Source organism: Talpa europaea, assembly GCF_964194135.1.
Source record: "Talpa europaea genome assembly, chromosome: 8".
Classification (NCBI taxonomy): domain Eukaryota; kingdom Metazoa; phylum Chordata; class Mammalia; order Eulipotyphla; family Talpidae; genus Talpa; species Talpa europaea.
In genome coordinates, this window is record NC_140075.1 from 43,682,175 (window position 1) to 43,705,763 (window position 23,589).

The window sequence follows — 23,589 nt, forward strand, 5'->3', positions numbered from 1 at the left end:
CCACATGGCATGACAGACCTCTCCTGTCGTCTGTCTCGCCCGCTGCTCCCCTCAGCAGTGTATTTCGTCAGTCTGCCTGTTCTGTTCCCATTCTGTCTCTGGTGAATCCTCTCACCCTCCCACACATCTGGCCTGTACCCTGGGGTTCTTGTATAAAATAAATAAAAAAAACTTAAAAAAAAAAAAAAACAAAAAAGATGGTCACCTTGATTATATTGAGTCTCCTTATCCAGGAGCATGGGATATTCTTCCATCTTCTTATGTTGCCATCTAAGACCTCTAGTTTCTATTGTTTGTATATTAAAAAAGCTATGGATTTTAGTATGCTGATTTTGTAGTCTGACATTGCTATAGTCACTTATTGTTTTAATAGTTTTTTGATGGAGTCTTTAGGATCTTCCACATATCATATCACCTATGAATAATGATAGTTTCATTTCTTTTTCTACTTAGAAACTCTCCTTCTACTTCCTGTGTTTGCCTGGTAGTACTCCAAAACCTGTAGCACTGAGTACTAATACAATTCCCCCTTCCTCTTAATCCCAAAGTTCTCAGGATGTTTATGTCTACTATTTTTTTTGAAAGTGTTTTGCTGTCAAATCATCTGCTATGTAGATGTACAGTAGTTGTTTTAATCATTTGACTTACTTTGCTGCACATAATTCTCTCAAATTCTATTTTGTTGAAAATGGTTGCATTTTTACTCTTTCTTATGAATATTTTTGCATTATTCTTTCAAAATTTCAGTTATTTTTGAAATTTTTTATAATAGGAAGTTGGAGGAGAAAGTGCCCTGAAAACAAAGTAATTCTTCAGTATAAATGATGATGACAATGAAAAAAAAAATTAGCAATATTAAAAAATGTTATCTTCGGGGCCTCCCCGGTGGCGCAGCGGTTGAGCGCCGGGTTGCGAAGCTGCCCGTGGCCTCTGCGGTGCCAGTTCGATCCCCAGCTGCTCCCCGGCCATTGGAGGAGGGTCCCACATGGCGCGCAAACCTCTCCTGCCGCCTGCTGCTCCCCTCAGCAGTGTACTTCGGTCCTTCTGCCTGCTCTGCTCCCTGCTCTGGCGAATTCTCTTACCCTCCCGCGCTTCTGACTGTACCCAGTGCATGTATAAACAAAACAAACAAACAAATAAATAAATAAAACAAGCCTCTATAAAAAAAAATGTTATCTTCAAAACTAGGATTTCATGAAGGTCTTGTGCAGTGTTTACTTGGCAGAGTGCCAAGGTGCATTACCTGGCAGCATTTTGGTTTTGTAAAGGGTGAAATGTTTGGTTTTTTTAGTTTTGTTCTTTTTCTGATAATGTGTACTATGGTTTTTGGCCATGTTACAATATTGGGATGTTCTTTCCAGTATGTTATTTATAAAGATCTTTCTGAGTCATTTGTAAATGATACCAAAAACTCTGTATCTAATAATACAGCTTAAAAATATATTTACCCACAATAAAGTGTCCTTATTAAAAGCTTATGTGATACTCACTTCGGCAGCACATATACTAAATGCTTATGTGGATTTTTTTGCTGAACTAAATGGCTTGGAATTTTGCTCCTATGGGTAATTCATTATTTAAGGTCTTCTTGATCCAGTAGAGATTCAGTGTAAACTGCTTCTGCTCTCGGATGGCCCATGGAGGAATACCCCGTTGTTTGTAAAGTTGTATTTATTCATCCTCATTTTCCCTTCTTTATCCTTTAACAGAGGAACCCAGTGAAAAGTAAAAACAAAAATATCTGGACAAACTACCTTGTTAAAGGTTTGAAAAGTTGGAGTAGCCTGTACACTTTATATAAAAGGCAAATTTAATAAAGTGAAATAAAAATGCCTATGTAGCCCCTATGTAATTTCTTAATTTTATTTTAGCTGCAAAAATACAGCAGGTTATATGGCATAAATGGGGCAGGGTAGAGAAACTCCAAGTTAGGATAGTCCTATCCTACTTAGAGTATGCAGTTAAATTAGTTTGACCTCACAGGTGTCTTTCTATTATTCATAAGTGTAATTACAGAACTTAATTAAAAAACAAATATAGTGGACAGTGTTTAAACTTTTATAATTAACCATCAGTATTTGTCCTTAAAAGTTTTTCTGAAGTGGGGCCTTCCTTGTGGCATAGGGGTTAAATCTCAGTGCTATCTTTGCTGAGGCCTGAGTTTGATCTCCAGGCAGGAAGCTAACCCACATATGGCATGGCAGAGCTCTCTGGTCTTGCCTGCTGCTCCCCTCACCTGTGTATTTCAGTAAATCCATCTGTTTTGCTCCCTACTCTATTTCTGATGAATCCTCTCACATCTTGCACTTCTGGTCTACACCCCAGTTCTTCTATGCATAAATAAATAAAATAAATTTAAAAAAAATTGAAATGTTTTTTCCTGAAGCTAGGCATCAATGAATAAAAATTCATACACACTTTAATACATTAATTACATTTTGAACAGTTCTTTATATTTTTCAGACTAGTTCATTTCCAATCAACAAAACATTTGGTAAAAGAGGCCAACTAACACGTACTGAAATAAATATAAAGTGTCCTGATTATCACCATTTTGTTAAAATAATGTTAAAATATGGCTTATTTAAGCAATTTTATAAAGGATAGAGTGTATTGGTACCTTAAGTACTTCTTTGCTGCCAGTATAACATCAATCATACAAGTAATATGGAAAAACTAAGGATATTCAAGGCCTTAAAGAGACTAAAAATCAGTGATATTACTATTACCTACCTACCTACTTTCCTACCTACATCTATGTCTGTGTGTCCCTCTCTTTCATGCTTAAAAAAAGAGTCTCTAACAGACTAGGCTGGAAAATACAAAACATCTGCTTGAACAATCAAATTTCACAGATGCAGCAAGAGTTCCAACAAAATGGTATTTAGCCATAGCATTTTTTATAACGGACCAGATATAATTTCTGTTGTTGGGGGGCTTTCCTGGGCTTTGTAGGATGTTAAATAGCACACCTGGTATCCACCATCTAACACAGCTTAGCTTTGACAACCATATATCTCTAGACATTGGCAAATACCTGGAGTGAGAGGGAGGGCAAATATACCTTCATGAGAACCAGTACTCTAAAGTAGTAGGTGTCAACATTGGAGAAACAGTAGGAACACTTTTAAAATTCCCAGTGCCAGTTGCACCACATGTGAATAAAACTTGAATAGGTTTTCAATAAATTACTGTATTACTGTCAGGATGAACTTTATAGACTTGGATCACGCTCACTCTTAGCTTAATTTTTTAAAGGGAAAAAAAAAAACCCAAAATTTCTTCCATTTAACATTATTTCCTTGAGTGTTTCAGACATTTTTCTCTAGACCTTCTCAAGCTGCATTCTCTTTCTTAAGGTGAAGTAATCAACATTTTGAATGAGGGTAGACAGTTTTGTTTTTAGATACCAATAACCTCCTAAGTAAGTGTAATTCCTTTGTATCACCTTATACTGGCTAACAACAGCACTTATTTGACATATAAGACTAGATTTAGCACCTATTAAGTTCTTTCCAGAAGGGCTCATTAGTTTTGATAATTTTGTTTCATGTCTGGAAATCAAATATGTATCTAACATGTGTAAGATACTGAACTTATTTGTCCATAAGTAATTCATAACATTCCAGAAACTTTTCTTTTTCTTTGATTGGTACAGAGAAGGATTAGAAAAGTTTTGGATTCATGAAAGTCTAGACTTTAAAGGTCTAAATACAAAATACAATTTAGTTTCTCCTTATGCACTAATTTATTTATTGCCTTCCAGTCTCCTTCTAACTTCAAATACAACTTTTTGTCACCTGTAGAAATCTACAAGAATCCTTTTATTCAGCAATCCTGTGTCATTATTTCTCTACCATCAAACTTTCCTCCATCATCCAAAATAACACTAGAAGTCCTTTTACTCCATAATCTTGTCCCTTATTGTGTGTGTGTTTGTGTGTGTGTATGCTACTAAGTACATGAGAGAGGGCAGGAATCTTAGAGATGTCTACATTAAATTCCCATAAATTAGTCTGGTATTCACACCAAAGATAAAACAAATCACTATATAGCATTTAAGCTCTTTAATACATCGCCATGCCTGATGTACACATATACTACTTACTTATATTCATCATAGACTTCCTGTTTGGGCAGTGAAGTCTCAGGATGTTCTTCTAGCGTATTTCGAATCCAGGAAAAGGCATGCATTTGCTGTGCCCGACTAGATGACATGGCATTCTGATCACTAATAGTAAAACAAAAGCATATAAATTAACAAGCCAAACTAAGGATGTATAATAGATGCCTAGTTATTTGTATACACATTGTCCCGCTTGTGGATGTGAGCCATTTTCTACAGTTAGTGTTTGACTGAAGTTAATCCCTCCACATGGTCTATAAAGTGGCATAGGAGATAGAGCATTAAAAATATAAGCTATTGGTTTTGGCCCAAATTACTTCCTAGTGGATATTTCCTCTCTTGCTTGCCTGTTCATTTGCTTAAATTTACCAAATAATCAAACTTTCAAAGTAATGGAAAACATCAAAATCTTTCTAAACTACTGTATGCTCCAGGTTGGAATCACACCAGGTATGATCATGAAATGACAAATCTTCCTTTACAGTCTTTCTTGTAACTGACTCCCCTTTCCAGATCAATACCTCTACCAAACACCTTAGTTTTTATTATATGGCAGTGTCACTTATAAACTATTTCTATGAAATAGTTTCATAGAAGTATTTCTATGAAATGGACACCAAAATGTTATGAAGAAAGCTCTTCTATTGATTCTGGTATTCATCTCAGTGAGTTACAAAAACAACTTATTTAATGTCAAAGAATATACTGAGCAAGTTTCTAGGACATAAAATGATTTAAGTAGTTATAAATTTTGGTACAAATTTTTTCTTGGGGGGGTACAAGGAAGAAAAGGTCAACAGTAAATAGAATTTTTATTTCATTTCTTTTTTGTATACAATTTTAAAGTAACAAAATGTTAAAGGTAACATATATAAAAGAAATAAATTAAGAGAAATACTCAAAAAGGGTAAAGAAACTTTTTAAGAATAGAATGCATGAACTAGCAACTTCTTTCTGTACTTCCTAGACTTTTAATAATGAAAATGTAGTAATGCTTCCAAGTACTTAAAACATCTTACATTTATCATGTTGCATACAAGCATTTTTACTTTTTCTTTCTGTGATTTGCTCACCTGACAGTAGCTAAAACTCTTGTACTCTACTTTTCACAATACTTACTGTTTTTTCTCAGGTCTGTTCAATATTCACAATCCTTTACACTGTATAACTATACTAATCTGTTTATAAACTACCCAAGTTGTATTACGAGCATTTACCCAAGTGCACAAATGAGTCGGCACCATTCTAAGTAAATAATCAACTGTGATCAAACACTGAAATCATCTCTTGTCTTGCCATTCTGTTTTTTGATAATTTTAGGAATTCTGTAGAACAGTAAGAATCACAATAAACATACCACACATACAGGCAAGGGTTGTCCTATAAACATTGTAATTTGAGCAAAGGCAAAAACAGCTATACCTTTTTTCTCCATTGCTGAGACCAGAAGGCAGCTGAAGGTAGAGGTAGAGTTTCTCTAGGTCTGTAAACTTGTCAACTTCTTGCTGGTTACAAAAGATAAAAAAAAAGGATCATTTAAAAAACCCTTGATTCTTCTCTAAAAAAATTTACTGAAACATCTCTACAAAAAAATTTGACTATTTAAATATAGACCAGATAACATGAATCATCTGCCAAAGAAAACAAAATCTAGAACTTTTCTCATCAGTAGTTTGTTTGATAAATTTATTGCACATAAAAATAAAAATGGTATTTTCCTATTAATTTTTATATTCTAAGTATAAAAAATAGTTTAACGTTCAGACAAAAGTTTCTCATTTTTAATTACATTTAAAGAAGAAGAACTGTATAATATTACAGGAAAAGTAGTTGGCTGGGGATGGGGAGACTATTATTACTTCATCTTAACTGGCTAATGGGCTTTGGTGCTCTGATAAATTTTTCTTTCAACTGTAAATAGCTAAGATGATTTCTAGAATCCTTTCCAAAATCTCAAATATCTACAGAACATATGACTGATGATGCTACTGTCACCTACAGATGACAATAGGTTTAAAATACTAAAGTAGAGCCAACAACCCTTTCCACACTACAGAGATAGAATTATTCTTTGACATGCAACAGAAGCTGCTATTTGGAGAACCAATTTGTAAAAAGTTTCACCATTGTTCTGCAACTAAATCATTTTGTCTATAAGTGTACCTTTCAAAATAATTTCTGCTGTACAGAGGTGGAATAGCTTTTTTCCCCCAACTGAGTTTGCCACATAATAGTTCTAAACATTGTCGAAAGTCCTATCATAATAAAAATATCTACAATAAAATTTTATTAGCCAGATTTCAGCAAACTCCACTATAATCGAAAATGTGTAGATTATTGGCATTTCTGGTGGCAGATTTCATTCTTAGATAATAAAGCACAGATCAAACAATAGAACCAATTAAAAAAACCCTAATAACGGTGTAACTCAGCCTATTATAATTCTTACCAGAATTCATTCTCAAAAGGTTAATCATCCACACAATGATTTAATCTATCAATTACATGCAAATAAAGACCGAATCCACTTTTTTTTCCATCCCTTTGTTTATGGAGTATTTTCAACTAGTTGTTGTTCTAATACTTATAGATATACCAGTAATTTCATACATACTTCTCCCCTCAAAGAAACAAAACACACACACACACACACACACACATTTCCTTTCTCAGCTGTTACTTAGCACCTTCGTTTCTCCAGTCCCCCAGAGTTCAGTGTTGGAGTCTGCTTAATTTTGCTCTTCTTGGTGAATTCCACTTTAATCTTTTATTTATCCCTCTTAACTCTCATATTCTTCTAGTTTCTTAAATTTGACTACCACCATATTAGTCTAGGTCTTCAGTTGTTTGTCTTTCAACAAAAATGAGAATTCATGTGCCTCCCTGGTGGCACAGAGGTTGAGCGCTGGGTTGCAAAGCTGCCCGCAGCCTCTGCAGCCTGTTTGATGCCCAGCTGCCGGGTGAGGGTCCCACATGGCGCACAGACCTCTCCTGCCGCCTGCTGCTCCCCTCAGCAGTGTACTTCGTCTGCCTGCCTGTTCTGCTCCCTGCTCTGGCTCTGGTGAATTCTCTCACCCTCCCGCGCTTCTGACTGTACCCAGTGCTTGTGTAAATAAATAAATCTTTTTTTTAAAAAAAAATGAGAATTCATTACTCATTTATTTGTTCATTAATCTTTTTGTGCTATGCTCTACAAATGATAAATATGAACTTATACTGTGTGTCTCTGGAAATACACAGATGAACAACCTAACAATAGTTCTCACCCTTAAGGAACTTAGAAAGATTCCTACATTACTAAAATTTCTAATCAGCTTGTACCCTTACCTTCAACTTCTCTTCTTGTTTGCCTAAAATATAGTTCCTAAAATACTTTTTGCTGGATATTATTATCATCATCCATTAATATTAACAATGCAATCATATAAAATCTGTATGTTACACTAAAAAAGTATAAATATCACTATGGGCGAAGTCTGAGAAAATGTAATATAAAACAATTTTTGATGACTAATAAAAAAACCTTCATACTACAGAAGAAACCTTGCATTCTACACAGTTTTCAAATTTTATAAATACTAGAGGAAAGAAAAGAGAATTTCAGAATAGAGAAGAAATGCCAGAGGAATTCAGAATATAATTTAAGAGAGGAATAAGGAGCCAAAGTGATGATTTAAAGATGGATGGATGTACAAAAAAAAAAGTGTTGAAAAAGATCAAACCCATAGTCCCATTTTTTCCCCCTCAAATAAAGAACTCTTAATAGAAACTGTCAGATATTATCTCATTTGTTGGGGAAGGGGCTCAACACAAATATTTGGACAGTTCACTAACACTACTACAAAAATTCTACGAAGCAAATGAAACAAAATGAGTCATGGCATTCTAGTTCAACAAGTCTGAGTTCACCATGAAGATGTCTGATTTTAGAATATACTGTATCATTTATGGCTGATCATTATCTTTCAAAACAATTACCAGTGGTTCAAAAAAGATTTTAACCTTATTTGTTACCAAGGGAAGACTATCACGTGGTAAGTATGTTAAACATCAGATTATTTGATATGCTTTGTAAAGTTTTAAATGTTAAGAATAAAAGTTTTCTGTTTCATACTTAGATTCACTGGTTGTCTAAAAAACTGGATATTTGGCTGAATTTCTGAAATAAAAGATAAAACTGGTCTATTTTTAGAGCATTAGAAAAAAAGATGAACTGTGCAAACTTTTAAAGTTCTAATCTTTTAAATTAGCCATACAATGAAGTACTGATACATGTCTAGAACATGAATGAATCTTGAAAGCATTATTCTAACTAAAAGATGCCAGACATGAAGACTACAAATTGTATGATTCCATTTCTATGAACTATCTATAATAGGCAAATTCAGAGAGGGAAAGATTAATAGTTGCTAGGACTAGAGTAAATAAATTAAATATTAACAATGGTGAATTTTCCATTATGTGTGCTTTACAACAATGAAAAATTACAATTTTTAATAGAGCTTAAAAGATTTGACAAGCCTATCTGATTATTTAACATGAAACTTCTAATGACAAACATTAAAATCCGTATTTGTTAGGTTTAAAGGTCTTCATATTCTTAAGTGGAAGAAATTCTCAAACTGAAAATAGTTCTAAGTTTAGGAGGAACCACAAATATTATCTAGTCTGCTAAATGAACCCAAGTTACAATCTCCCTTTTCCAACCACTATTGAGGTTGATGATCTTTCCTGAAAGCTTATTACATGTGTCGCTTATATATTTCAATCACTGCATTGCAAGAAGACATCCAAAAGGAATATTTGAACTAAAATTTGATTTAGATGTCAAAACATTCCAGTAAACCATTTTGGAGAATTTTTATTAAAAATCTCCATTTACTCCCAAATAAATGAGCAGATCTTTTGTGAAATCATCCCAATTACATAAACATATATTCATGAGGCTGTTTTTTGAACCTCTGGCTACAAAAACAAATCTTTTGCTATTGATTTAATGTTACAAATGACCTACATGGTTATTTGATATTGCACATCCTGTACTGAAACAATTATAGTAAACATTAGATTCAACATTCACTTTGATATTGTGATACTGGGGCAAACAAAGGTGTGATGCAAAACTGCACAAAATCAAGTTACTTTTGGAGGTCCAAAGTGAGGTTTGGTTTTTCCAATCCTACCACTCAATCCTCTTCCCTTCTGAAGCTTTGGCTGATAAAGAACTACTAACATGGACTACTTAATTCCTTTTAAGGTGCACGTAAAGTGCTGAGAAAAACATGGGACAGAGACACAGCTCATCAAATAATCCATTTGCTCACCAACATTTCTCAGCCTCCCTTTACAATTAGCATGAACTGAGTGCAAATGATGTAGTTTATTTCTCAGCTGACAGTTAAAAATCAATGTTATTACTTCTAACCTTTCTTTCCCTTTGTAGCACCCTGGAAGTCATGTATTTCTCTGGTGAGGCTAAGACAGCAATGGCTGTCACTGTGGGTTTGCAATGGATTATACAGAACAGGGCCTTCATGGATTTGTACAGTACATATTTGAACAACAATTCTTGTGGTCAGGTCTCTGATATTTCCGGCTTACTTTGTTAAGAAAGCATAGTCTAGCTCATCCCAACTGATACATAAAGTTAGACATTTCCCTCTAGCACATTTGAGAGAACTGAAGACCTCTTTTATATATGAAGATTAAAATGTGGGGAGAGGCAAAAGGCTCCTCTGTATAATTATAAAAGCTTTCCTTATACATTTTTAGACTAGTATTTAACTTGTTACAAAATTGCAAATTATATTAACAAGAACATAAGATATTTATGCTTATCAAAACTGGACATGGGGGGGGAAAAAAAAAAGGTTGAGAAGTACCAGTTCAAAATATATAGCCTTCATGTTTTTACACAATTTTTACTTTAAAAAAAAAAAAAAGCCTAGTTAAAAATTTAACTCTAATATGCTTTGTACACATGATCCTAGAGTATGTCTGTTTCTCTACTCTGGGCCAAACCAATTACTCAGGAATTTATACTCAATAAAGTAATATTTGCTTATTGTTTAAAAAATATTTTTCAGTATCTAATTTTATCCTCCCCCTCCTGCCCCCAACAACCAGACTGAAGATCCTGGTATGTCCAAACTCAATCACCTTTTGAGGCAGAATCCTAAAAGACAGAATTTTAGAATTCTTTTAGGGAATTCTTTAGTAGGCTAATATCCTTTTAATAGTATTTGAAAAAAAAAATCAAGATATTATAAGAAGTTTAAGAAATAATTTACTCTTTTCAAATAAAAGCCTACGTTTGATAAAATTTGCATTATATACTCTCCTGCCAAAGATCTGATATAAGCAATAATACATTTCAGAATAATATTTATATAATAATACTTATCATGATACCAGGTGGCATTTTGAATATCTTATTACCAGAACTTGAAGATCTTCAAGCAGATGGCAAAGAAACATGTTCCCAGTATTTACTGGCACAGAATACAGTTAGTTATAAGTCAGTCTGAATGAAGAGAACTGCTTCTATCTTTAGAAATCATCTTCAATTCAGGTTTACTCTACAATTTCAAGTGCTAATAAGAAGTACTTTCTCCTGTTTGAAATAAATTTCTCCGTAGTAATATATTTCCTGTTATGAAAATCTTCCTTCTCAGGTATTATTTAGGTGTGGTTTTTTTTTTTTTTTGTATAAATCTTTTTTTTTTTAAAGATTTATTTATTTATATAAGCACTGGGTACAGTCAGAAGCACGGGAGGGTGAGAGAATTCACCAGAGCCAGAGCAGGGAGCAGAACAGGCAGAAGGACAAAGTACACTGCTGAGGGGAGCAGTGGGTGGCAGGAGAGGTCTGCATGCCTTGTGGGACCCTCGCCTGGTGGCCAGGGATTGAACCGGTGCTGCAGAGGCTGCGGGCAGCTTCACAACCCAGAGCTCAACCTCTGTGCCACCGGGGAGGCCCTAGGTGGTGGTGGTGTTGTTTTTTTAAACAACAAGATCATGAAACTAATGCACACAAAACATACAACTTAACCACCAGATTAATAACAACAATTATGAATGTAATTTCAGGAGCTTTCATGCTAAAATTATTTATAGGAATCATCATCTTCACTTTTGAAAGAAGCAGACATTCTCCTGATGAGGTGCATAAACAACTTCCAAAGAACTGGCCAGGCTGACATTAACTGAGTTCTAATGGAAAAGGACCAGCCAAGCAGGATATCCTGTCCATAACTGGTCCATTAAACCTTAGTTTTCAAACTCGTATTAGAAAAAGTTATTTTAAAAAAGGTTTAACATAAACTTGTATTCAGAATATATAGCTTAAAATCCAATAACCTAAATTCTCAAGTTTTACTGCCTCTTTGATTAAGTAACCATGTATGGATGGAAAACATATATACTGATAACCTTATGAACCATATGAATATGTCTACCTGATTTTATAAAAAAAAACAAACAAACAAAAAACCCAAAATATAAAAATAATTCTAAGTTATTTCCACTCCCTTAGGTGACACTGACTCATAAGTACAATTACTAAAAGGCCGCTTTTTTTATTAGCATTACTGATAAAAGGACCAAAAGGGGGAAAGTTGAACCATATTTTGTATAATCTTTTTTAATTTACGGAAAAAAAATCAACATATCTGGTATTATATTCTCTTAGGCTCCATTAGTTGTGAAATCTGTCCTTCCACAGAATTGAAAAAGGAAGGCAGAGGAAAAGGTCAAGATGTAAGGACTCTTTTTTCCCCAATCTTACTGCTTAGAATAGCAGATTACTAACCTGCTAATGAGAATTAAGTGTGTGTGTGGGTATATGTGATTTTCTACCGAGTTGCCTACTACAAACAATGTAAGAAGTAACTTTTTCTATTCAAGGCTCTAGAAAATACAAATCAAATAAAGAGTAATTTTATTTTTATTATACTTTTATTATGTTAGGATTTACTCTATAAACCTACTACACGAGATGTAAAATGAGAATGGTTTAATTTTCTGCTCAAAGTATCTATTCTGAAACAGATAATATGATCTGAGTTCATCTGAAAGACATCATTTACTAGGGTACAGTTAAGGAAAAATGAAGCAAGTCTGAAAAGCAAGTTTCAGCAAAAGCCAAAATATATTTCTCAGTCTGTCTTCTTATTAATTTTGCTGGGTGACTTAGGGAATTTAGACCAATTTGAAAAACAGCCAACAAGCAAACAAAAAAACCCTTTCAACTTGCCTGAACTATAATCAAACTTAGAGAAACTGGGGGTGGGGGGTACAATGTAAGCACTAAAACTTCACACCCCCAGATGGATAGATTAGAAGGTTCTGTACATCAAGTGTTTAGATTAAATTATAAAAGAAAAAAGTTAGAGAGAGTGCCAAGGACATTAACTGTATCTAACAGAGGTAATTTTTAATGAATGTAATTTAAAATATACTGGTATCTTTTAGGGATTAATAGTAAAAAAGGAAGCTGAATCTCTAAAACTGAAACTACAAAGTAGCATGTATCTTGGCTATTTAAGCACCAGAATAACCAAGGACCAACTGAAATACTGAGACAAGGGCATATTGCAAAAGTACTCACAGTAGATATTTGGGTTCAAATAGGCAGAGGGTACCCAAACCAAATGATTTGAGTCCATCCGAAATAGGATTCAAATGAGAGCCAGCTCTAGAGAGAACACATCAGCCCACAGTAAATTTCCTTAAAAGGTGACAATCATGTAGTACCTCTCTGGATCACTGAGGTGAGGCAGTCTCTGTATGTTGCTTGAAAAGACCCTATGGTTCTACTGATGGTCAGTGATAGTGGTGGAAGCACTGGGAAGAAGGATAAGGTTTAGATCTTTCTAGTCATCCTGTTTAACTTTTTTCGTAATGGAAAAAGAATGGTCCCTGAGAGCCCAGTTACTATTGGGTCGTCGGAAAAGTCACGACGCATTTTTGCTTGAAAAACAGAAAAAAAAAAAAAAAACTCATCATTACTTTTCTGACGACCCAGTATTATGATTCCAAAAAACTGGTTTTCTAGGTAATTCTTCAAGATTATAGAGGAAAGGTCACTTCTTCAATTCCCGTCTCTCTGCTCCCAGTGACCTTTTCTAATTTCTCAGGGTTTTCTTTTCTGTAAGTTTGAAATGAAAGCTAAGATGGATAAAGTAGAATACTTTAAGAGTTCATTTGCTTTCCTTCAGAACACACTTTTGTGTAAAATGCCATCCTTTGAAAATAAACTCATTAATGAAAACTGAGGTTTTTTATTTTCAGGTAATAGATTGCCATTATATTCTTCCCTATTGCTTTTTGTGACAGTTAAGTAAATTTGAAAATTAGTTGACAAAGGTTAGGGCATTCTTCATAATTATGAAAGAAGAAAGTTACAGAACTCAAAATTTGGATGGTAGTAGCACTTTAGTCCACTTGACTACCTACCAGGAAGAAAACAACCAAAGAATATTTTAACTGTATTATTCTCCTATACCAAAAAGTGAATAAAATAATGCGTGTGCTTAGTATATGTAATATGTATATTATACATAACATCCATCCATCCATCCATCCATCCATCCATCCATCCATCCATCCATCCAACCATCCCTCCCTCCCTCCCTCCCTCCCTCCCTCCATCTGGAATAATAGGTTCAAAATTCCTTAAATGGCAGTCTCACATTCCTTAAATGGGTCAGTAAGTTGACCTTGGTCATCATTTAGCTTTCAGTGGCAGCAGGATGTCATTTGAGAAAGCACACTTTCTCCAGTAAAGGAAGAATGGGAGGAAGATAGTCTTTTCAAATGGTATTCCCCACATTTATGCCCCCTCAATGATATAAATTTCTAGGGGGCAGGAGAGGAGATGTGCCTCTTGTTAGGAATTATCCCATGGGAGAGTTACTCAGATTTACTCCTGGGAGTGTTACTAGAACCCAGCTGCCTCAGTGGCAGGAGCCGGCAGCAGCAGCGATGGTGTTCTCTCATCCTGCTGCTCTACCACAGGTCAGTTGTGGCAGTTGCTCCTCAGAGCCTAGCAACTTGCTTTTTTGTCAATTGTGGGAGTTGCTTCTCAGAGCCCTTTTATGCAACCATGTACTTCCGGGATTGTGCAATGGACCAATCAGGTGTGCGCTATGAGTTGACTGGTGCTAAATGGTCCAATCAGCCACAGGATGGAAAAATGGTCCAATCAGAGTTGTGGGTGGAGCAGCCTGAAAGAGGATCTAACCCAGGGTCAGAGGGAGTTAAGAACAGATGGTTTCAGCCTCAGAAGAAAGAAGAAAGATCAGAAGCTGAAAGAAAAAGAAAAGAAGCATTCAACCTCCAAGAAGGAAGAGAAGCCAACCAAAGACCTCTGTCAGAGACTGGGTCTCCTGTCCTGTCTCTGACATTGCATGAAGGGAGCACCAAAGGCCCTGGGCCTGGTATCTTAAAGAGCTCGTTTGTAGTTGGGGTTGTCCAACAACTCACAAAGAGCTGTTAACACTTGGTGTCTCTGACACTGCCTCTGGGGGACCAGTAGCGACCATTACTACTGGCCAGTGCTGTCCGGCACTCATGATGACCACTGGCAACCATCACTGACACTATCTGGGTGAGAAAGCCAGTCACCTGTGGCTATAGTAAGCTCTTTGTTTCCCCTGTTTGTAGAATAAACCCCATGGTTGTCATTTTTGGACCCTGAGGTCTCTTGCAATTGTGCATGCGGGTGAGAACACACAATGACCTGTTCTCGGCTTGGCTATAGTTCATAGACCCCTACTGTGTAGGTGTTGTATTGCTATAGCCCTTGGTTTTGGTTTTGGCCTTCTGGGGGATGCTCTTGTCTTAGAATCCGGGCAGCTGGCTAGGCCATTCTGGCCTGTCTGGGTATCCCATCTTCCTCTTGCACTACCTACCAAGCACCCCTGTTTTAGCAGCATTATTAACAGCCTGGTTCTCAGGAAGCAGATATCCTAAATACTTAGGTATCTTTTAGTTTCCCCCCAACACTTGAGCAATAAGTAGGCACATGGTTTTAAAACAATAGCCATGTGACAGACTTGGAAAGTTTAAAAATTGAATGCTCGTTCATTCATTTATCCAGCACTGAGTTCTTATTATGCTTTAAGTTATGACCTAACATTTTATACCAGGTAGACAATCAACAAAATTTAAAAGTAAAACACTATTACATGAAGATGATAATTGCTATGAAGAGAAAAGTATTGGAAGATGTTAAAACTAAAACAAACAAACAAATAAAAAAAACGTGGTCAGGGAAAGCTTCATTGGGAAGAAGATTAAATGTTTTGTACAGTGGCTAATATAATAGTAAAGATTCTCAAGAGTCACAATCCTTCTCTGTTCTATTCTAGTTTTTGCTATCCATTGACTGGCTGTAGGAACAGCCAGCCAGGGTAAGAACAGTAGCAAGAGTTCACATAAGTAAGACAAATATAGTGGTTGTTTTCTCACTATCTATTCTTATACACATTATAATGGTTCCCCCAACCCTGTAAAGAATGGCTCTTGGAAGAATCTTGCCGCAAAAGAGGCACAAACTTAAATGTGAGTCAGGTAATGGACAAATTAGAGAGCACATGTCACGTCTGTGAGGGATAACTGCTACTTAGGTCCAGCCAACTGTTGTCACATGGAAATTATTGTTGAGTGTCTTAAGTTCTCAAGAGAAAAAGAGACATCAAATTTTTTCATGAGCCTTCCCAATACTTGTTTATAAAACCAATGTTAAAATTAAGGGCCAAATAAAACACCTCTGTGGAAGAGATCTATCCTGTGGTTTTCCAGTTTAGCTTCTTTAGTCTATAGGGCCTGTACCTGATTGCTTGCAGGACCAAACAGTGTTTGTTCCGCAAACACCAGAATGGTTAGATTTGCTGGACCAGGTTTGCCTCATTATCCAGTCCATTTCTAAGCAACCATATGTTTTAAAATCAAGACTCTCTGGAACCCCACTACCTGCAGCCATGACACTCATCCAGTTTGTCTTTTTCAGTGTCTCTGACATAACTGTCCTTGTGGAAATTGCAGACAACTAGCTGTGGGTTTGAATTTGGTCACTTCTGGAAGGATTGCAAAAACTCTCAGGGATGCTGGTCTAGCCATGACAGATGTCTCTGAGCTGACAGGACTTCCTGAAATGTCTGAGGGGGAGAGGCATGTGAAAACCTTGCATCCTGCAGTCCACACTGGAATGTTGGCTCATAATATCCCAGAAGACAATTCCAATTTGGCCAGACTTGATTTCACTCATACAAGAGTTGTCATTTGTAATCTGTATCCCTTTGTGAAAATTGTGGCTTCTCCAGATTACTACTGGGAAGCTGTTGGGCAGAGTGATACTGATGGAGTCATCCTACTCAGAGCAGCAGCCCAAAACCAAACCTGAACGGCAATTGTGTGTGAACCAGAGGACCAAGTGGCTGTGTCCATGGAAATGCAGGCTCTGACAGTAAGGGCACCAATTAACCAAGACACCAGTTAGCCTTGAAGGCTTTTACTCATGTGGTACAATAAATGAAGCAAAGAAGTAAAGGAATACCTCAGATGCTCCTGAGGTGTGGAACGAACCCTCATCAAACTTCTGCCAGACTGCATACACTGAATCCCAAGCTTTCCATCACAGTTCTAAATGGAGTCCCTAGACATAAACTTGTGTGATGCTATGAAAACGCCTGGCAGCTGATGAAGGAACTCAAAGAAGCTTTAGGCATTCCAGCTGCTGCCTGTTTTAAATATGTCAATTCCAGGTGCTGCTGCTGGAATTCCACTTAGTGAAGGTGAGGCCAAAGTCTGTATGGTCCATTATTTGTACAAAACCTTTACAGCCATATCAACTGCATATGCAAGAGCAAGAAGGGCTGATATGATGTTTTCATTTGGTGACTTTATTGCATATTATCTGATGTTTGTGATGTCCCTACTGCCAAAATTATCCAATGATACTGTTGGCCTCAGCATATGAAGAAGATTTGCAAAAACTTTCTAAAAAGAAAAATGAGAGGTACTGTGTCACTCAGATCAGTCTTATAAAGAAGATGAAAATGAAGTTCAAACTCTCTTTGGTCTTCATTTAAACTAGAAGAGAAATAATTGTGCCACTGAAAGTTCATTATTTAGCAGTGGGGTGACAAGAATAAAGATTTGCCAGAAGCTATGTTCCGATAGCTCACCGTCACCACCAATCTTCAAGTATGTTCAGTATAACTTTGTGTGTTATGCCAAGAATGGTTAAGTTACTGGTACTGGAGCAGGACAGCAGTCTTGGATACAGTGCACAATGCTTGCAGTGCTTTCAATAAAGTTTGAAACTGGAGTGAAGAGAGCAGAAATATACAGTGCCATCAATCAATATGATACTGGAACTATCGGTGAGGACGAAGATTTGGAAAAGTGGAAGGCACTGTTTGACAAAGTTCTTGAATTATTAACCAAAGCCCAATAGAAGGAATGGGTTTACAAACTTAGTGATGTTTCTATAAGGTATGATGCGTTCTTTCCTTTCAGGGATAACGCAGACTGAACTAAAAAGGAGTGGTGTGGAGTATACTGCCATTCTTTGCAGTTCTGTTGCTGACAACATTGTGATTGAAGCTTGTGATGAACTAGGAATAATCTGCTCCTATTAGTCTTTGAACCAATGTATCTCTTCATTTTGGTTGTTGTTCTTGCTGTACAAAAGCTTTTTAGTTTGATGAAGCCCCAGCTGCTTGTATTCTCCTTTGTTTTCCTTGCTTCTGAAGACATATCTTCAAAGATGTTTATGAAGTTTATGTCAGTGTTTTTCCTATGTTTTCTTCTCTATATTTTGTGATTTCACGTCTTATATCCAAGTTTTTTTATCCATGTTGAGTTGATTTCTGTGTCTGGCGTGAGATAGAAGTCTAACTTCATTCTTTTGCATATGGCAGTCGAGTTTCCTTAGCACCATCTATTGAAAAGATTTTCTTTGTTCCAGTGGATATTCTTTGCTTCTTTGTCATACATTATATGATGATATATGTTTGGCTTTATTTCTGAGCTTTCAATCTGAACCCACTGGTCTATGTGTTTTTGTTCCAGTACCACGCAATTTTTGTTATAATGGCTTTGTAGAACAGTTTGAACTCTGGGAATGTAATATCTCTGTTCTTCCCTGTTTTAGTCAGGAAAGCTTTGGTTATTTGTTTGTGTGTGTGTGTGATTCCATATGAATTTCAGCAATATTTTTTCCACTTATTTGACGAATGTCATTGAGATTTTTTTATTGGAATTGCACTGACTCTAAACTGCTTTGGGTAAGATGGCCATTTTGTTGATGTTGATTCTTACAATCCATGAGCAGGGAATGTATTTCCATTTCTGTGTCTTCTATTTCTTCTACCAATATTTTATACTTTTCCTTCTATAGGTCTTTCACCTCCTTTGTTAGGTTTATTCCCAGGTAATTTTTTGGGGTACAAATGTAAGTGGGATGATTTTCTTAAATCCGTCCTCTTTAGACTAACTGTTTGCATATAGGAAGGCTACTAATTTTTGTGTATTGATTTTGTAACCAGCTACTTTACTGAACTAATGGTTTATTGCTATAATTAGTTTTTCTGTCAATTTTTGGGGTGGGGGGCTCATTCTATATATTATCATATCATCTGCAAATAATGATAGCTTTACCTCTTCTTTCCCTACTTGGATTTCTTTTATGTCTTTCTCTTGCTTAATTATTCTAGCTAGGACTTCCAGTAGTATGTTGAAAAGCAGTGGTTAGAGTGGGCATCCTTGTCGTATTCCAGATCTTAATGGAAAGGCTTTCAGTTTTTTACCTTTGGGAATGACGATCTGTGGATCTGTCATATATGGCTTTTATTATGTTAAGGTATGCTCTTTTTAATCCCAAGTTTTTATTTAATTTTTTTGAGATTTATTTATTTATTTATACAAGCACTGGGTACAGTCAGAAGCGTGGGAGGGTGAGCGAATTTACCAGAGCCAGAGCGGGGAGCAGAGCAGGTAGAAAGACCGAAGTACACTGCTGAGGGGAGCAGCAGGCGGCAGGAGGGGTCTGCGCGCCATGTGGTACCCTTCTCTGGTGGCCGGGGAGCAGTCGGGGATTGAACCGGTACTGCAGAGGCCGCGGGCAGCTTTGCAATCCAGCGCTCAACCGCTGCGCCACCAGGGAGGCCCAATCCCAAGTTTTTAAAGGGACTTTATCATTAATGAATCAAAATAAAATTTATCAAATGCTTTCTTAGTATCTATTGATATGATCATATTTTTTTTTCTTTACATTAATGTGTTGAATTACATTAATTGAATTTTGGATGTCGAACCGTCCTGTGTCCTTGGGAAAAAATCCCACTTGATCATGGTGTACAGTCCTTTTGATGCATTGTTGGATTTGGTTTGCTAAGACTTTATTGAGGATTTTAGCATCCATGTTCATTAGGGAGATTGGCCTATAGGTTTGTGTGTGTGTGTGGTCTTTGTTTAGTTTTGGTAATAGTGTGATGTTGGTCTCGTAAAATGTTTTTATTTTGCAGTATTCCTTTTTTCTCAACTTTCTGAAAGTGAATTAGCAGAATAGGCATTAGTTCATCTCTGAGTATTTGGTAGAACTTGCTTGTGAAACCATCTGGTCCTGGGCTTTTGTTTTTTGGGAGGGTTTCGATTACTGTTTAAATTTCCTTATTTGTAATTGGTCTGTTCAGGTTTTTTTATTTCTTTGTTAGATCTTGGATAGTTATATGATTCTAAGAATTTGTTCATCTAGATTGTTGAATCTGTTATATATATATATACTTGCCCATATATATGTTAAGTCAACCAACCTGTTGGGGTGAGTGAGTGGGATTTTTTACAGTGTATTTTCTTTAAGCCTACAAGTAACTGGCAATAACTTTTTCATTTGGAATACTGGTCAGTCAGAGAGCCCTAGAATTAAAGTTAGATTTTTCCTGGTAAGTTACAAATATGGACATAAATGGACTTTCTTCTTTCAAAAAGAAGGCAGGTGGTTAGCTAGAGAAAGGTTGTGGATTTCAGGATGAATTCTGATAGATGGAAAATATTAAGCATTTAGCTATTAATGGGAAAAGTCAGTGGAAATGAGAGAATAAAAAATCAGGAGAGATTTGAATTCTGATAGGAAAAGATAGAATTCCAGAGCCACGCAGAAAGAGATCAGTCTGGGGAACGGCAGAAAAGAGAAGACAAGAACAGGTGGAGAAAAGAACAACAATCACAACGGAAATAAAAAGTGTTAATTTTGTGGAACAACTACACTTACATCTTTCTATTTTCTCAGAGATGAGATCATTGCTAAAAGTGGGATAAGAGGTGGGTTTCAGCTTGAGTTTAAGAAGTTAGAAACTGTTTTAGTAGAGAACAGTGGAAAAGAACTCACTAGGGAACACAGAAGGTTGAATGGATCTATGTATTTTATTAAATCCTTAAAATGGCTATTAATGAACCTTTGTATGTAGCCAAATTGGAGTACCTGATACTGAAGCAATACTTTCAGCTTCACCAAATAAAAGGTCGAACAAAATATATGCAACAACAAACAGAAGTGCAATACAGAATTTTACAAAAATACAATGCAATATACAGAAGTATAATGCATCATGTGGAATTCATCATAAGGATATAAGGCTGGGTTACTTTTAAAAAACCACATTGACAGAATAAAGGAGAAGTACTATGTTATTATTTCAACAAGTGCAGAACGATTACCTAAAAAAATCTAATATATATATTAGGATAAAAATATTTTAGCAAAATAAGAACAAAGGCAGCAAGCATGCTCAACTTGAAAACAGCATCCATCCATGAAAAAATGAATACCAACATTATAAGGTGAATGAGTGAACAGATGGTTTACTCCTAAGATTAACAACAAGGAAAGGGAATCTAGTCTCACCAATTTTACTCAACACTGTTCTGGAGGTCTAAGCAGTACAACAGGGTTAGAAAAATAAACAGATCTTTAGATTGCAATAAAATTAAGCTTTTACTTATTCATGAACAATGAGATTGAGCAGGGGCAAAAATCCTAAGACTCCACCCTCATGTCCTACATAAATGCTACTATCTCTAACATGTGAATTTAATCTGCTTACAAACTACAAGGTCAAAATAAATATGAGCAATAAAATATTGGATAACAAACATTTTAGATGACATCCATGACAGTATCCAAAACCTTAAACTATCTGGGAATAATTTCAACAAATATACACAAAATCTGTACACAGAAAACTTCAAAATATGGCTGAGAGAGATTATGGAAGAACCAACAAATGTGAAGATACACCATATTCAAGATTAGAAAGCTTGTCATTAAGATGTCAATTAATCCCAAATTGATTTAAAGCAGAGTAATCCCAATCAAAATTCTACTGGAATTTATGGATAGAAATCGACAAGATTTGTATGGAAATGACAAAACAATTTGAACCATTACCTGATCCCAAGATTTTCAGGTAAACAAGACAGTGTGGGATGTATTAAGGACAGAGATAGCAATTGATATTTTAAAAACGTCTAGAAAAAGACCTATACAGAGTGATACAGTAGGTGATTAGGAGAAAATTAAATATTGCTATTCACTCTATACCAAACTCTTTAAATGATTTAAATCAAAATGGTTGAGAGAACTAACAGAAAAGTTAAATCATAAAACTTCCAGAAAATACAGTAAGTTTTCTGTGAGAAGGTTCAGATATCTGGACTAAGTGGAGTGAAGAGGTCAGCAAATTCTCCCCTGCAAATAACTATACAGTGATCTAAATGGTCAAAAAGAGAAATTTTAGGGCTTTGAAAGATGACTAAAGGCAAATAGGTTGAGTGTAGTTTTAGTTATTAAAAATGGCTGAACTTTAGTTAAAAAGAGAGTTTATGTCATTCTTGCCTGGAACTGCTTGCATAACTTATCCTACATGGTTTGGACAATAGTGCTATCAAGATGAGGGTGCCTGTGTTTAAATATATAAAGGAAAATATGATGACAAATACTAGGGAATCTTAATAAAGTAGAGAAACTAGATGAAGACAAAGAAAAATAATCAGAGACTGACTCTTTTCAGCATATACATAATGGGAATTTTATAAGGAGAGGAGACTTCGAAGGACACAAAAAGCATTTGAATAAGTAATGGCTAAAACTTTCCCAAATTAAATTAACCTATAATATGAGCTTATCAAACTCAAAGCAGGATAAACACAAAGTAATCCAAACTTATACACATAATGCCCAAATTATTGAAATCAAGAGTACATGGTTCAGTAAACAAGCAAGTGAATGAATATATAGAAGGAAGAGAAAAACAACTCGACATGTACAGGTAAGTTATATAGTTAGTGACTTCACTTCAGAAACAATGAAGGTGGGAGACAATAAAATTACATATTTGAAGCAATGAAAGAAGAAATCTGTTAAACAAAAATTCTATATCTAGTAAAACTGAAGGAAAAATGACATTCAGAAATAAAGACCAAGAGAATTCATTACATGCAAACCTGCTTCATAAAATATTAACGAAAATTTTTTAGACTGAAAAGAATTGCCTTTGGTTCCTCTCTCCCTATTCAATCCACAAGCAAGCAAGGCCTACTGGCCTTATTTTTGAAATTTGCCTTAAATCTATCTTTTCCCATCTTCCACTGCCATCATCTGAGTAAGAGTCTTGAATTCTCTTTGGAATTCTTAATAGCCTAACTGGTTTGCCTGTGTTCACTGTTGTCCCTTTACAGCCCATTTGTCATCAACAGGTTATTTTTAAAATTTTGGACCATATTGTTCTCCTTCTTAAAACTCTGTAATTGGTTTTCTACACACTATTTACCATAGCTAATTATGCCCTACCTAAACTGATCCTTAGTTGAACCTCTTTCCCTCCCTCTGGAATTTCTAGAACACCGGGCTCTCTGTATTCTTCAAATATCCCAAACTCAGTCCTGCTTCAGAAATTTTGTACTTACAGTTCATTCTGTCTAGCTTATGATAATAGGCATATCATCACACAAGAATGATTTCTTATTGCTGAGTTCTCCCCTCAAATGTCATTTATTCAAAGAGGCTTTTTCTGGTCAACCTATCCAAAGTTACCCTATTCACCATCACTTGCTGCCTTTTATCTTTTTTAGAAGTAATAATGTTCATTTGACCATTTAATGCCTACCTCACTCAACATAATTTAAGATTCAAGAGATAGAAATTATATTATCTTGTCCTTTATATATATAATATCTGCTAAAATATGAAAACATGAGTATTTGAAAGATTTTTAAAAAACATTTTTGTTCTTATTTAGCATTTAAAATGCTTTTAAAAATAATTTATATTAGTTTTTTTGCCTTTATTTTCTCAATGAAAAGAAAAAATTGAGTAATTCTACATTAACTCTAAGTGATCTTAGGAACTCTATCTTTTTTGTTTATCACTGTATAGTCTGATACCCAGAACAGGGTCT

The 23,589-nt window shown here is 35.6% G+C and overlaps 1 protein-coding gene and 1 pseudogene across 2 annotated transcripts in view; one reads left to right on the forward strand and one right to left on the reverse strand.

Moving 5' to 3' along the window:
- Positions 1–23,589, reverse strand: part of RFX7 (regulatory factor X7) — a gene marked incomplete at both ends in the record, with an annotated part of 89,720 nt that overhangs the window by 21,224 nt on the left and 44,907 nt on the right. Inside the window, 2 exons of the mRNA XM_084240390.1 lie at positions 4,109–4,231; positions 5,549–5,631. Coding sequence (XP_084096516.1) covers positions 4,109–4,231; positions 5,549–5,631 — 206 coding nt within the window. The remainder of the gene's footprint in view (positions 1–4,108; positions 4,232–5,548; positions 5,632–23,589) is intronic.
- Positions 16,111–17,772, forward strand: LOC311176086 (bifunctional purine biosynthesis protein ATIC-like; annotated as a pseudogene). The gene has a single exon. The product of its transcript is annotated as a bifunctional purine biosynthesis protein ATIC-like (transcript).